This window comes from Abramis brama (assembly GCF_963993115.1).
Source record: "Abramis brama genome assembly, chromosome: 20".
NCBI classification, from domain to species: Eukaryota; Metazoa; Chordata; class Actinopteri; order Cypriniformes; family Leuciscidae; genus Abramis; species Abramis brama.
In genome coordinates, this window is record NC_139982.1 from 30,616,753 (window position 1) to 30,630,424 (window position 13,672).

The 13,672-nt window shown below is 34.0% G+C and overlaps 2 protein-coding genes across 4 annotated transcripts in view; both read left to right on the top strand.

The window, feature by feature from the left end:
• Positions 1 to 10,211, top strand: part of LOC311071389 (DENN domain-containing protein 2A) — a 41,769-nt gene extending 31,558 nt beyond the window's left edge. For all 3 annotated transcript variants that reach the window (XM_084095798.1, XM_084095799.1, XM_084095800.1), the window contains 13 exons: positions 49 to 99; positions 188 to 375; positions 510 to 619; positions 742 to 811; positions 1,280 to 1,357; positions 2,461 to 2,601; positions 2,726 to 2,874; positions 4,314 to 4,491; positions 6,221 to 6,262; positions 6,356 to 6,461; positions 7,882 to 8,157; positions 8,257 to 8,343; positions 9,523 to 10,211. In XM_084095798.1, coding sequence (XP_083951924.1) covers positions 49 to 99; positions 188 to 375; positions 510 to 619; positions 742 to 811; positions 1,280 to 1,357; positions 2,461 to 2,601; positions 2,726 to 2,874; positions 4,314 to 4,491; positions 6,221 to 6,262; positions 6,356 to 6,461; positions 7,882 to 8,157; positions 8,257 to 8,343; positions 9,523 to 9,554 — 1,508 coding nt within the window. In that variant the 3' untranslated portion in view covers positions 9,555 to 10,211. The remainder of the gene's footprint in view (positions 1 to 48; positions 100 to 187; positions 376 to 509; positions 620 to 741; positions 812 to 1,279; positions 1,358 to 2,460; positions 2,602 to 2,725; positions 2,875 to 4,313; positions 4,492 to 6,220; positions 6,263 to 6,355; positions 6,462 to 7,881; positions 8,158 to 8,256; positions 8,344 to 9,522) is intronic.
• A 1,555-nt stretch (positions 10,212 to 11,766) lies between these two features.
• tead4 (TEA domain transcription factor 4) overlaps positions 11,767 to 13,672 on the top strand; it is a 34,527-nt gene continuing 32,621 nt past the window's right edge. Inside the window, exon 1 of the mRNA XM_084095802.1 lies at positions 11,767 to 11,913. The gene's annotated coding sequence lies outside the window, so the exon portion shown is untranslated. The remainder of the gene's footprint in view (positions 11,914 to 13,672) is intronic.

The window sequence follows — 13,672 nt, forward strand, 5'->3', positions numbered from 1 at the left end:
TGGTGACCTTTGACCTCTCTCTCTCTCTCTCTCTCTTCTGCGGCACAGTGACGGACGACAACAGCGAGTCTGAAAGTGACACAGAGGAGAAACTAAAGGGTAAGAGGCCTTACAGTCACTGAAAATAAGTCGCACAATGAACTTCTATGGGGAAAGGCATCATATTTTTCCTCCTCATCTATATTAGCTCACAGTCAGAGATTAGTGTCGGTCCAGTCTATGTTGAGGCAGACCGGTCGATATCGCACTTTGGAGCGAGATTTGATGGACTTGCAGGAGAGGAAGTTGTTTGAGTACTTCCTGGTTGTGGCTCTTCACAAAACCAAAGCCGGTGTGCCGTATTTACCAGAAGTCACACAGCAGTTCCCTCTCAAGGTACTAACATTTCTCATTTCTCCCGATCAATCTGGACTTGAAGATGTTCACGTCACCAGTGAAAGATCAGGAAATGTCTCCTAAGGTTTTCTAAACTCGTACATCTGTGTTCCTGATTTTTTTTACCTCACTAGTTGGAACGAAGCTTTAAGTTTATGCGAGAAGCTGAAGACCAGCTGAAAGTCATTCCGCAATTCTGTTTCCCTGACGCTAAAGACTGGGCCCCTGTGGACAATTTCCCCAGGTATCGAATCCACATGGTTTACAGCCCCTCAATAGTTTTTAGAAACACATATTTGTGCTGTTTGGTAAGCAAATGCTCATTGTTACACGATTTTGAATCAAATCAAAATCTGTTGTTTTCAGTGAGACTTTCTCGTTCGTCTTAACCGGAGAAGACGGGAGCCGAAGATTTGGCTACTGTCGGCGCTTACTGGTGAGCTGCTCTCTTTATTTGTCATTTTGCAGAAATAATTATTCAGACTGCAAGGCTAGACGTTTATGATGAAACATGAATGAGATGTGAATAGCCTCTCTCAGACTGTGTGCAAAATGAAGTAACTTTTACTCAATACAAAAGGTTCTTTATTGTGGAAAATTGTGTTCTTAACACTAAAAGAAAAATGGTTGTTCACTTAAAGGTTCTTTGGGGAACCTCTATGACATCATTCTGAAAACCGTCTTTTGGAACCTTCATTTTTAAGAGTGTAGAATGTTTAAAAATGCAACAATGTTTCAAACTGTAGCGTTACATTATTGTCACATGACCTCATTAGGTTGCATTTTAGTGACGTCTAGTCAACAGTTAGAAGTAAATGTTATTTTGTATTTTTAAATCATTTTTTTGGGCATTCTCACCAGTCGTTTGTGTGTGTGTGTGTGTGTGTGTGTGTGTATGTTTTAGCCCAGTGGTAAAGGGAGGCGTTTACCTGAAGTCTACTGCATTGTGAGCAGATTGGGCTGTTTCGATCTGTTCTCTAAGGTATTTCAGCAATCTCAGTCTGCATTTATTCTCTTGTGCTTCTCTGTGTTGGTGCTTTTGTTAGTATGCAAATATAGATCATTAATATCTGAAGTAAAATTTCAAAATTTGGATACAAAAAATGTAGATGTGACTGTGATTTTGTCGCACAGAACTTACTTGCTGTCCATGGAACAACATTCTTATCAAGATCCTAGATTTTAGATTTTATTTTATTATTTATATATATTTTTTATTTTCATTTTTATTATTATATTATTATTATTATTAATAATAATAATATTTTATTTTTCATTTTATCTCAATTTTTTTTTTTTATTCGATTTGATTTTAATTTATTTATTATTACAATGATAAACTGATAATAATGTTTGTTGCTCTTATTGGTGGTATTATTATAATTATTTTAATTTATTATGTTGAATAATATTAAGGCGGTGGGCAAAAACTAATAAAAAAATTGGTATTATTTATTTATTTAAATTAAAATGATAAAACAAAATTATGTTTAATTACAATGATAAACCAATAATAATGTTTATTTTTCTTATTGGTTTTCTTATTATTATTATTATTTATTTTGAATGTTTGATTTTATTTAGAAAAATCTAATCAAAATATTTGGCTTTATTTATTTATGTATTTAGAACTGTTGAATAATGTATGGGTGGTGGGCAAAAAAAAATAAAAAAAAAATAAATAAATAATATGTTTAATTACAATGATAAACCGATAATACTGTTTGTTTTTCTTATTGGTGTTATTATTATTTTATTTATTTTATTTTTTTGAATGATGTTGAATAATATTTGGATGGTGGGCAAAAACTAATACAAATATTTGGTTTTATTTATTTATTAAGAACTGTATTGAATAATGTATGGGTGGTGGGCAAAAAATAAATAAAAAATATTTTTTTATTACAATGATAAACTGATAATAATGCTTGTTGTTCTTATTCATATTATTGTAATATTTAGTTATTTATTTAGTTCTTTAGTTATTTATTTTGAATAATGTATGTATTTTTTTGTAGGCAAAAAAACCCCAATAGATTCAGGAAAATGTTGATCTAAAACAGTGTTGATTTCCATTTGATGTAGATCCTGGATGAGGTAGAAAAGAGACGAGCAATCTCTCCTGCGCTGGTCCAGCCTTTTATGAGAGGAATTATGGAGGCTCCGTTCCCAGCGCCGGGAAGAACCATCAGCATCAAGAACTTTCTTCCGGGATCAGGAACAGAGGTCAGTTTAAAGCCGGGAATATGAACACAGTTTCTTTTTACAGTGAAGAGTGTTTCATCTTGAGAATGTTTTAACTTTGAGTCTCGAAGCTAATTTGCGTTTCTCTCTCCCTCTCCTTCTGCAGGTGATAGAATTATGTCGGCCTTCAGATTCCCGTCTGGAACATGTGGATTTCGAGTGTTTGTTTTCCTCTCTGAGCTTGCGTCTGCTTCTGCGGGTGTTTGCTTCTCTTCTTCTGGAGCGAAGGGTCATCTTCACCGCAGATAAACTCAGGTACGACACTTTTACACCTGCTTTCACCTCTGATACGGTTTGCATCTGGAATTAACAAGCATCTCAACCAGCAATGTAGCCAGAAATATCCCAAACCCTGGTTTTAGCACAACGGTTGATTGACAGGTGAGTAGGTGGATGTCCAGTTGTGAATCAGCATCAAATAAACACATGATAATGATTCACATGATAATCCTATGGATCAGTCTGAGGTTTGTCAGCATCGAGAGCTTCTTCCATGAAGATCTGCACATGTGTGTTTGTGCGTGAACCCAAAAGACGACGAGGGAAGAATGAAAAGATATGACACGGCAAGAGTGGGAAAAAATGCAGCTTGTGGAACCGTTTTTCACAGCTCAAGACAGATATGGAAAAATGCTGTTGTGTAATATAGTCGCCTTGGGAACAAAAGTCAACCCCAATGTTTTTTTCTACGGAAAAAGCTGCGAGACTAGTCCTCACTGGAAGTTCTGGGCCTGTCACGAGAGTTGTGTCCCTTTGTAGGGATCATCAGAGCAGTGTCCTCCCTAAAAAGATCATTTTGATATTTTTGAGATAGATGAGCTGATGAAATACATCTTAGGAATAGACTCGTTCCGCAAATCAGAGAAGAAATCTGCATCCTAATGAGTAAACTTGAGTTTTTAATGACAGGCTGATGACATGAAGATTAAAAAGCAAGAAATGGCTGTCAGAAAATAAGAAATAAGATGATACATTCAGTGAAAACAAGCAACCAAATGAAAAATACAAAATATTTATATATATATATATATATATATATATATATATATATATATATATATACATACATAATTATTATTATTGTTATTATTATATATATATATATATATATATATATATATATATATATATTATTATTATTATTATATATTTTTTTATCCTAATGGGTAAATCATCCATTAAAATCACCCAAGTTCAGGTCATATTTAAGCCCAAAATCAAAAGAAAAAAATGAGAAATTATATTTTCTTACTAATTATGCCAGTATTTTACAAATTCTCCCATCAAATAATTTAAAGAAATTATTTATAAATAATTTATTATAATGATAAACTGATAGTGATGATCATTATTTTTATTAATTTATTTTTTGCATTATGGTAATGGGAATTTGGCAGGGAAAATGTGCATAAAAAATGTCACAATGCAAAAATCATAATGATCCTAAAAAGGCTTCTTCTTTTTTTTATACAAAGTATAATTTAAGATTACTTATATTTCTTAATTCATGCACCATTTAAAAAAATGCTCAAAGAATAATCAATAGTAACACAGGCTTGCTTTAGGGAACAGCACTGATGGATTCTTCTGTGCTGCCATCTTCTGGTGTAAATGTGTAAGCACAGTCATATCAACATTATGAGAGAATTTCTAACAAACATTCTGAATACACATCCCGCTCTCTTTCTCTTCAGCACCCTCTCTAAATGCTGCCATGCCATAGTGGCTCTGCTGTACCCGTTCACCTGGCAGCACACTTACATCCCAGTCCTGCCACCTTCCATGATGGACATCGTCTGCACGCCGACACCCTTCATAGTGGGGCTGCTGTCGAGCTCCCTGGCCCGACTCAAAGAGCTCCCGCTAGAGGAGGTGAGACACACATACTACTGTTTCTGGGACTAGTACACAACCATACTACTGTTTCTGGGACTAGTACACAACCATATCACTGTTTCTGGGACTAGTACACAACCATATCACTGTTTCTGGGACTAGTACACAACCATACTACTGTTTCTGGGACTAGTACACAACCATATCACTGTTTCTGGGACTAGTACACAACCATATCACTGTTTCTGGGACTAGTACACAACCATACTACTGTTTCTGGGACTAGTACACAACCATACTACTGTTTCTGGGACTAGTACACAACCATATCACTGTTTCTGGGACTAGTACACAACCATACTACTGTTTCTGCAGTATGTAGTAAGAAAACTGCATATGTTCTGTATGCAGAATATCAGTAATAACAGCCATATGACATGTTTATAATATATATATATATATATATATATATATATATATACTGCACAGTATGAACTGTATACTGCATTCTTATTTAATAATAGTGCAACAATATGCAGCAAGGTTGTAATAAATGTATTTTAGTTTTTATTTCTATTTCATTTTCTATTTTTCTCTCCGGTTTAGTTTAGTTTAGTTTTTTGTAGTGCTGGGCAATGATTAATCGCATCCAATATAAAAGTTTGTGTTTACATAATATATGTGTGTGTACTGTGTATAATTATTTTGTATATATAAATACACGCACATGCATGTATATATTTAAGAAATATTTGCATGTTCAGACTGTATATATATTTATACATAATTTATATTATATATAAATATAAGTATTTTATATATAAATAACACATTTTTCTTAAATATATACATGCATGTGTGTGTATTTATATATACAAAATAATAATCATATACAGTACACACACATATATTATGTAAACACAAACTTTTATTTTGGATGTGATTAATCGTGGTTAATCGTTGCCCAGCACTAGTTTTTTGTTTTGTTGGTCAGTTCTTTGTTAGTTTTTGTTTTCAGCACATTATAGTTGTTAATTTAGGTTTAGTTTTTATGTTAAGTGATACATTGAAAATTTAGTTAATATTTTGATAAATAATAATCATGTAAATATCAAATAAAATTCAGTGCGAGAGTGAACTGACCGAATTAATGAATCATACTGAATATATGAGACACACACACACATATATATTATTTATTTATTTGTATTATTATTATTAATTATATATATGTGTGTGTGTGTGTATATATATGTGTGTGTGTGTGTATATATATATATATAATTTTATTTGAATTTAAGTTTTTTCAATATTTTTTTATTTCAGCAATTGTCGTGCATTGCATTGTGGGATACAGATACAGTATTCCATGCAGTTCTATTGTTGTATACTGCGCATTCTGCCAGATACTGCTAAAGTAGCTCAGTTAATATGGTAGTATGCTGTTAGGAACAGAACATCTCCAAAGCTATTTTCAGTTGTTTGACCTTTGACCTCTTGAATGTTACACCTCATTATGACTAATGTGGGAAGGAAATGAGGCCAATAAAGTCTAGGATGTAGTGTTAATATTCTATATATACATTGCAAATGAACAAAAGAACAGGATTGGGCTCTTTTAGAGAGAAGATCAGAGGCCGGACACATTTCTAATATTTCCCTCTGAGCACTTCCTGTTCAGGTGGGCGGCCCTTGACCTCTGACCTCTTCACAATAGCTGTGATGGGGAAAAAATGACATCACTCTCTCCTCTGCTCTCTTTCAGGTCCTGGTGGTCGACCTTGGCAACAGTCGTTTCCTGCGACAGGTACGGTACTCTACTGAATGGGTCTTTTATTTGGGCTGGTTATGTGTTTCAATTATCAAACAATCAAATCTATGTTCGTGCTTCCTGTCTCAGATGGACGATGAGGATTCAATTCTTCCTCATAAACTCCAGGCTGCTCTAGAACACGTTCTAGAACGGAGAAAAGAGCTGGCCTGTGACGTGGCAGATAATCCAAGCGGTGAGTTAATGTCCGGTCCGTATGGAAGTTTGTTTCTGCCACTGAATAAAAACATTAAAAAGGTCATTGAGACTTTATCTCACAAATCTGACTTTTCTCTCGTAATTCTGATTATGTCTCAATACTCAGACTTTTTTCTTGCTTTTCAGAGTTTACGAGATGTTAACACGCAATTCTGAGTTTATAACTCGCAATTCTGAGTTTATATCTCGCAATTCAGACTTTTTTTTTTCTCAATTCTGAGTTTATAACTCAAAATTCAATTCTTATACTTATAATTTTGAGTTTACATCTCGCAATTCAAAAAAAATTCTCGAAATTCAGAATATTTTTTGGAACTCCCAATTCTGACTTTTTTTCTTGTAATTCTGACTTTTTTCCCCTCACATTTCTGAATTTATATCTCGCAATTCTGATTTTTTTTCTCGCAATTCTGATTTTTTTCCTTGCAATTTTGAGTTATATCTCACAATTTTGCATTTATATCTCACACTTCAGACTTTTTTCTCACAGGTCTGATTTTGTCTCTCAATTCAGATTTTTTTTTGCAGTTTTGGCTTTTCACAATTCTGTTTTATATCTTGGAAGACTTTTTTCAGACTTTCAGAGTTTATATCTCGCAATTCTGAATTTATAACTCAGTTTATATCTCGCATTTCTGAGTTTATATCTCGCAATTCTGACTTTCTCGCAATTCTGAGTTTATAACTTGCAATACTGAGTTTATATCTCGCAATTCTGACTTTCTCGCAATTCTGAGTTTATATCTCGCAATTCTTACTTTATAACTCGCAATTCTGAGTTTATATCTCGCAATTCTGAGTTTATAACTCGCAATTCTGAGTTTATAACTCGCAATTCTGAGTTTATATCTCGCAATTCTGAGTTTATATCTCGCAATTCTTACTTTATAACTCGCAATTCTGAGTTTAAATCTCGCAATTCTGAGTTTATAACTTGCAATTCTGAATTTATATCTCGCAATTCTGAGTTTATATCTCGCAATTCTGAGTTTATAACTCGCAATTCTGAGTTTATATCTCGCAATTCTGACTTTTTCTCGCAATTCTGAGTTTATATCTCGCAATTCTGACTTTATAACTCGCAATTCTGACTTTATATCTCGCAATTCTGAATTTATATCTCGCAATCCTGAGTTTATAACTCGCAATTCAGACTTTTCTTCGCACTTCTGAGAAAAAGTCAGATTTGTGTGATAAAAAGTCGCAATTGCCTTTTTTATTGTTTATTCCGTGGCAGAAACAAGCTTCCATAGATCTGTTATATTCAGGGTTTAGAAAGATCATTTAGATTGGACCAAGTGCCATCATATTTCAGTATTCATTTTAACGGACTAGTCAGCTCTTGGACAACTAGCCGTCCATCCTGACTGATTTTCCTGATTCCTCTCGGTCGGTAGAGCCCAGTTCTCTGAGCAGCGTCGTGTCTGAGGCGTTTGTGCGGTTCTTCGTGGAGATCGTGGGTCATTACTCGCTCTTTATGGGTGGCAGCGACCGAGATGAAGAATCCTCCGCCTCGTCCTCTTCCTCTCCAACTCCTTCGTCCTTCCAGCGTGAGGCTTTCCGTAAGGCCGTGTCCTCCAAGAGCCTGCGGAGATTCCTGGAGGTCTTCATGGAGACGCAGATGTTTGCGGGGTTCGTGCAGGAAAGAGAGTTACGGAGGCAGGGCCTGAAAGGTTTGAACGCTATAAATCTTGGGAGAATGCAATTTCTATATGATAAATTATAAACGGTTTTGTCTCTAAAGTAAAGTCGCCATATTCTGTTTTAAACAGGTTTGTTTGAGATGAGGGCTCAGGATTACCTTGATTCTCTGCCAGGCAGTGAGAACAGAGGCGTCAACAAGTTCCTCAAAGGTTTAGGTAACGTCTCGCTTTCAAATCTAACCAAAAACTTGTCAAATCAGAGAAGGGAATGTTTGGAGGAACCTAGTGTTCCTGCATTATGTATAAAGAGCAAAATATTCAGATCTTTTGTATACATGGAATAACCTGATGAATAGAGTAACTGGATGGACCTGTTTCTTTTTTTAAAAGTACTGGGGAAAAAAAGAAAAAGATTTGAGCAACAAAAAAAAAATAGATTTTCACATTCAGGATATAGTTTTGTTAAAATAAATTATATAAAAAATATAAATGTGTTTTAATACCATGTATTCCAACAAAACTATGTATATATGTATAAACTGTTTAAATAGCACTGAAATGAACATAAAAGTTGTATATGTAATTTAATATCATAAAATTATATTAAATTAAACAACTTTTATGTTCATTTCAGTGCTATTTAAACAGTTTATATATATATATATACACACACACACACACACACACACACACACGTATATATATATACAATACATGGTATTAAAAGACATTTATATTTTTTATATAATTTATTTTAACAAAACTATATCCTGAATGTGAATATCTATTTTTTTTGTTGCTCAAATCTTTTTTTTTTACTAGATATTATTTTTAGTGCATTATAGAATTTCACAGTGTTCTATGCAAAATACAAAAGTTTAAAATAAAATATATTTATTTTATGATACTGTATATATAAAGTATTATTTTATATTCATATTTAATAATGTTATATAATATTTAATTTTATATTAATAATATAATAAAATAATTGTTTATATTTTAATACTTGTATATTTTATTTTATAGATATCACATTTTGCATAGAGCACGCATACTGTATCCCACAATGCAACCTGCTGAATTTGACTTAAAAAATAAAAATAAAAAAAATAAAAAAAGATCTAAAGAACTGTAAGCAATATTAACCATGATCTCAAATAGACAAAATGGGACTAAAAATACAAAATAATTTTATTTTACACAGTCATTGTGTAACCAGTTTAACCATTATAAAAGGAAACAGCATGAAGCTCTCAGTGTGCAATAAGCTGGTTTTCCATTCTGAACACAGCCTGAATCTGATGTATTTGTGATGTGAATAATGATTTCTGGTTGTGTTTGGCTGGGATTTTGAGCCTTTCTCTTTCCTCTTTCTTTCTTTCTTTCTCTTAGGACACAAGATGAAATTCCTGTCCAAAAAGTGAGAAATCTAGCCTTCACTAGCCGTGCTGCATGATTATGTTAGATCGTCTGACCCAAAACTGACCAGCAGGACGGGCTACGGAGACCCGGCAGGACCAAAGCCAAGGAAAACATGGGCCGAAACACTGAACAGAAACAAACCCAGTACATTCTAGTTCACCAAACCACAAGGACCTTAAAGAACTTTATTGTAACAGAAGTGGTGATTGGTGATTATATATGTACAGTTCTTTCTCTCGTTTTCTACATTTTTAAGAGATAGTGTACAACTTCTTCTGAAACAGGAGGCTATAAATTAATTTATATTCTTTCTAGAAATAATAAGACCTTTACGACTTCCTCTGTAAAACTTTATATGTTTCCCTTAAAAATTAAATAAAATTCAAAATTATGTTGTTAGTCTATTTATCGTAGTACGTCGTTACAGACTCGAGACCGCCGAGAACTGTGACTGAATGAAGATTTGTTCCGTGTTAGAAAAGGGGAAAATCTAGAATCTTGGAACTGCAGGATCGGAACTGTTCTAGAACTATTACGGAAAAGGTTCTCGACCAAAAACCAGAACAAAGCTGGAGTTTGGAGATGGTCTTAAGTACGTTTCAGGATCACTACCAGAGTTGCTTTTTTTAAGTGTGCTTAATAAACAGTTTTCACTAGGATTTTATCTGGCGTCAGAATTGTTTTTTAACCATAGATCTTGCCAGGTCACCTGCTTTCCTGTGGCTCTGGAGTCTTGGATGTGGCGTCACCATCTCATTTACTTCATGTTTACTGGATGTTTCCAGGCATCTCAGTGCGCAGGATGGATCGGATCGTCTTCTAACCTCTGGATCTTTAGGTTGTGGACACAGCGAGTGTGTTTCGGGTGCAGTTTTGTTGGCGTCCTGTGGAGGGCTCCTGAACCTGTTGGACACATAACAACATCTCTGATATGTTTCATTGAAAACATTTGAAAAAAACAGACCCTTGTGCCTTTACACTAGGAAAAGTATGGATACTGCCCAACGCCCCCAAATAAACTCTATTTCCATGGTTATTTTTTTGTATAATGGTGATTCCTTGGAGTAGCATGTAAATAAATTGCTATATGAATATGGCTATAATTCACTACCAAGGAACGCTTATTTGAAAGCATTTATTGTACCATGCTACCGCCACTCTACAATACTTTTGAGCAATTCTCCAAATGAGGGTTTTACCCTTAAAAAAAAAGAAGCTGGCAGTGTTAGTAGCAGTGTTATGTACCACGGTATTTACATGCTACCCCAAGGTAAAACATAGTAGTACCATGGTATTTTCTGGTACTTTTTGTAAGTGACATTAGGGATCTTACTTTATAATAACAAAACAGATTAACAGTTATTATAAGTAGTATTATCCCCATTATTTTTTTATATACATACACTGATGAAGAAACACAAGTAAAGATTGCACACTAATAACGTAAAAAATACTATATATATATATATATATATATATATATATATATATATATATATCTACATTTTTAACAGATAGTGTACAACTTCTTCTGAAACAGGAGGCTATAAATTAATTTATATTCTTTCTAGAAATAATAAGACCTTTACGACTTCCTTATTTGTTTGAATGTGATATTTGTTACACACACACACATATACATTCATATATATATATATATATATATATATATATATATATATGTAAACACACAAACACAACTGTTCAAAAGAAATCTATTTTTCAAACAAATCTCTTCTGCTCACCATGGCTGCATTTATTGGATCAAAAAATATGGTGAAAACAGTATTATTGTGAAATATTATTTTCTGTCTAAATGTATTTTAAACTGTAATTTATTCCTGTGATCAAAGCTGAATTTTCAGTCTTCAGTGTCACATGATCCTTCAGAAATCATTCTGATACGCTGATTTCCTGCTCAAGAAACATTTCTTATTAATGTAAAAAAAAAAAAGGAAAAAAACAATATCTTTATAATATCTTACAAGAATATCTTTATATTGTTTTTGCTTAAAACTATCTTTTAATACCTAACATAAAGAAAGAGTGAGTGTTTTTTTTCAAAGGCACTTTTCTATGACTTCTAGGACACTGCAGTCTCTCATACTGACCAGAACAATATGAATCCCTCTGGATCCAGGCTTATTTCCTTTTCTCTCCACACCATGACTGCTCCTTTTTCCTTTCCAAACCCGGGACCTCCCCTCACACCTCCCTCTCTCTCTCTCTCTCTCTCCTGTCCGCTCCTCACGTTATACTGAAGCCAATTCCTGAAATTCCAGCCTTCCTCGCGCGCTTCCAGTCACTCAGGCAGATTTTACCCCCAAAACACCTCATTTACCCTACTGTTGCCGCAGACAGGTAAGAGTTTTATTTATTTACATAATTCAAAGTGACATTTGTTTGTGTAATCATTTTAAATAAACAGTCTTGTGTAAAGTAGGCTACAGCTGTACAGATCTTCACCTCACATAGGCGAACCATATTTCAGAACAGCCGGGAAACGACCTCATTGAAGTGGTTATTCTGACACATGATGACGAAATGTGATGTAACAATGGAATGTTTGGAATTGTTGGAATTTTTACCGAATTCCCGCGTTCTTTTTTTCTGCTTCACTGGAGCGACTTCCTATGTAACGGCCGGAAACTTTCTGAGGAACTTTAATCGCGTCATAGGCGCGCGGGTGCTCAGCAGGAGCGCGTGTGGCGGGAATATCAGTTCGTTATTTATTATCGCGATTAGAAACTGAAACGTAAAATTGGTTCTTTGAATAATAACAAATGTCTGCAGGTGTTTTTCCGTCACATGAACCAGTTTAATAAGTGTGGAAAAAGTATATCATATTTAAAAAACTGACCCATTTAACTTGCTTGTTTAATAACTGTGTAAAGGACGGTTATTATTATTGTTTTGTTTTAAGCTAAAAATAGCAATCAAATGGTAATATTATATAAAATATTGTATTTTTAAATAATTGTAATCCAATGTTTATTCATTAAGACTACTTTTTTGCAAGTAGGCTTATAAGCCTATTCCACTAAAATATCTATCTATCTGTCTATCTGTCTGTCTGTCTGTCTTTCTATCTGTCTATTGTTCTATCTATCTATCTTATCTATCTATCTATCTATCTATCTATCTATCTATCTATCTATCTATCTATCTATCTATCTATCTATCTATCTATCTATCTATCTATCTGTCTGTCAGTCTTTCGTTTTATCTATCTATCTATCTGTCTGTCTGTCTGTCTGTCGGTCTTTCGTTCTATCTATCTATCTATCTATCTATCTATCTATCTATCTATCTATCTATCTATCTATCTATCTATCTATCTATCTATCTCTGTCTCTGTCATTTTGTATTCTGGTAAAATAATAGAAAAGTGATAAACTCTGGGAATAATGTTGTGATCAAAACATCTTTCTTTCTTTCTTTCTTTCTTTCTTTCTTTCTTTCTTTCTTTCTTTCTTTCTTTCTTTCTTTTTTTAAGGAGTCCACAATTATTTCCTTCACTAAAGGAAGGAATAAATGTTAGTTTTGTCAAGAAAATCAGATGCATAATTTGCATTTGTCAACAACATTAATGTTCAAGTTCACAGTTCTAAGATCATGAGAAACATACAGTATCCAGATTTTTGACTACTTTGTGCATCATATTTGTATGTTTTCGCCGATCACTGTTTGGGTTTTTTCTATTTGTTTTGTTATTGTTGGTAGACAAATGAATGATCCTAAGACAATCTCAAGGAATCAGAATGACTGTGATTGTTTGGGTCAGCAGGATCTTAAAGAGCACATGACCGCAGCGGCCGCTCTGCCAGCTGGCCTCATGGGTAAATATTTCGAGTGTTGGGGTGAGGAGTCAGTGCCCGGGGGACATAATATTATCCCGGCACAACAGGTGGAATGAGGCCGGTGCCCACCTGCTCGCGGCACTGGAGGAATTATTGTATTATTTTAATAAAAAGCATCATGAAAACACAGGGAAGCATTATTAAATGCAGCATCAGGCCTCATTAGAGCTCATACAGTGGCGCTTACATGTGGCCTCGTCTGTGTCTCTTCTGGAGAGTTCAGGGGCCTTTTCCATTTTGTTTTTACCATGATTAGCTAA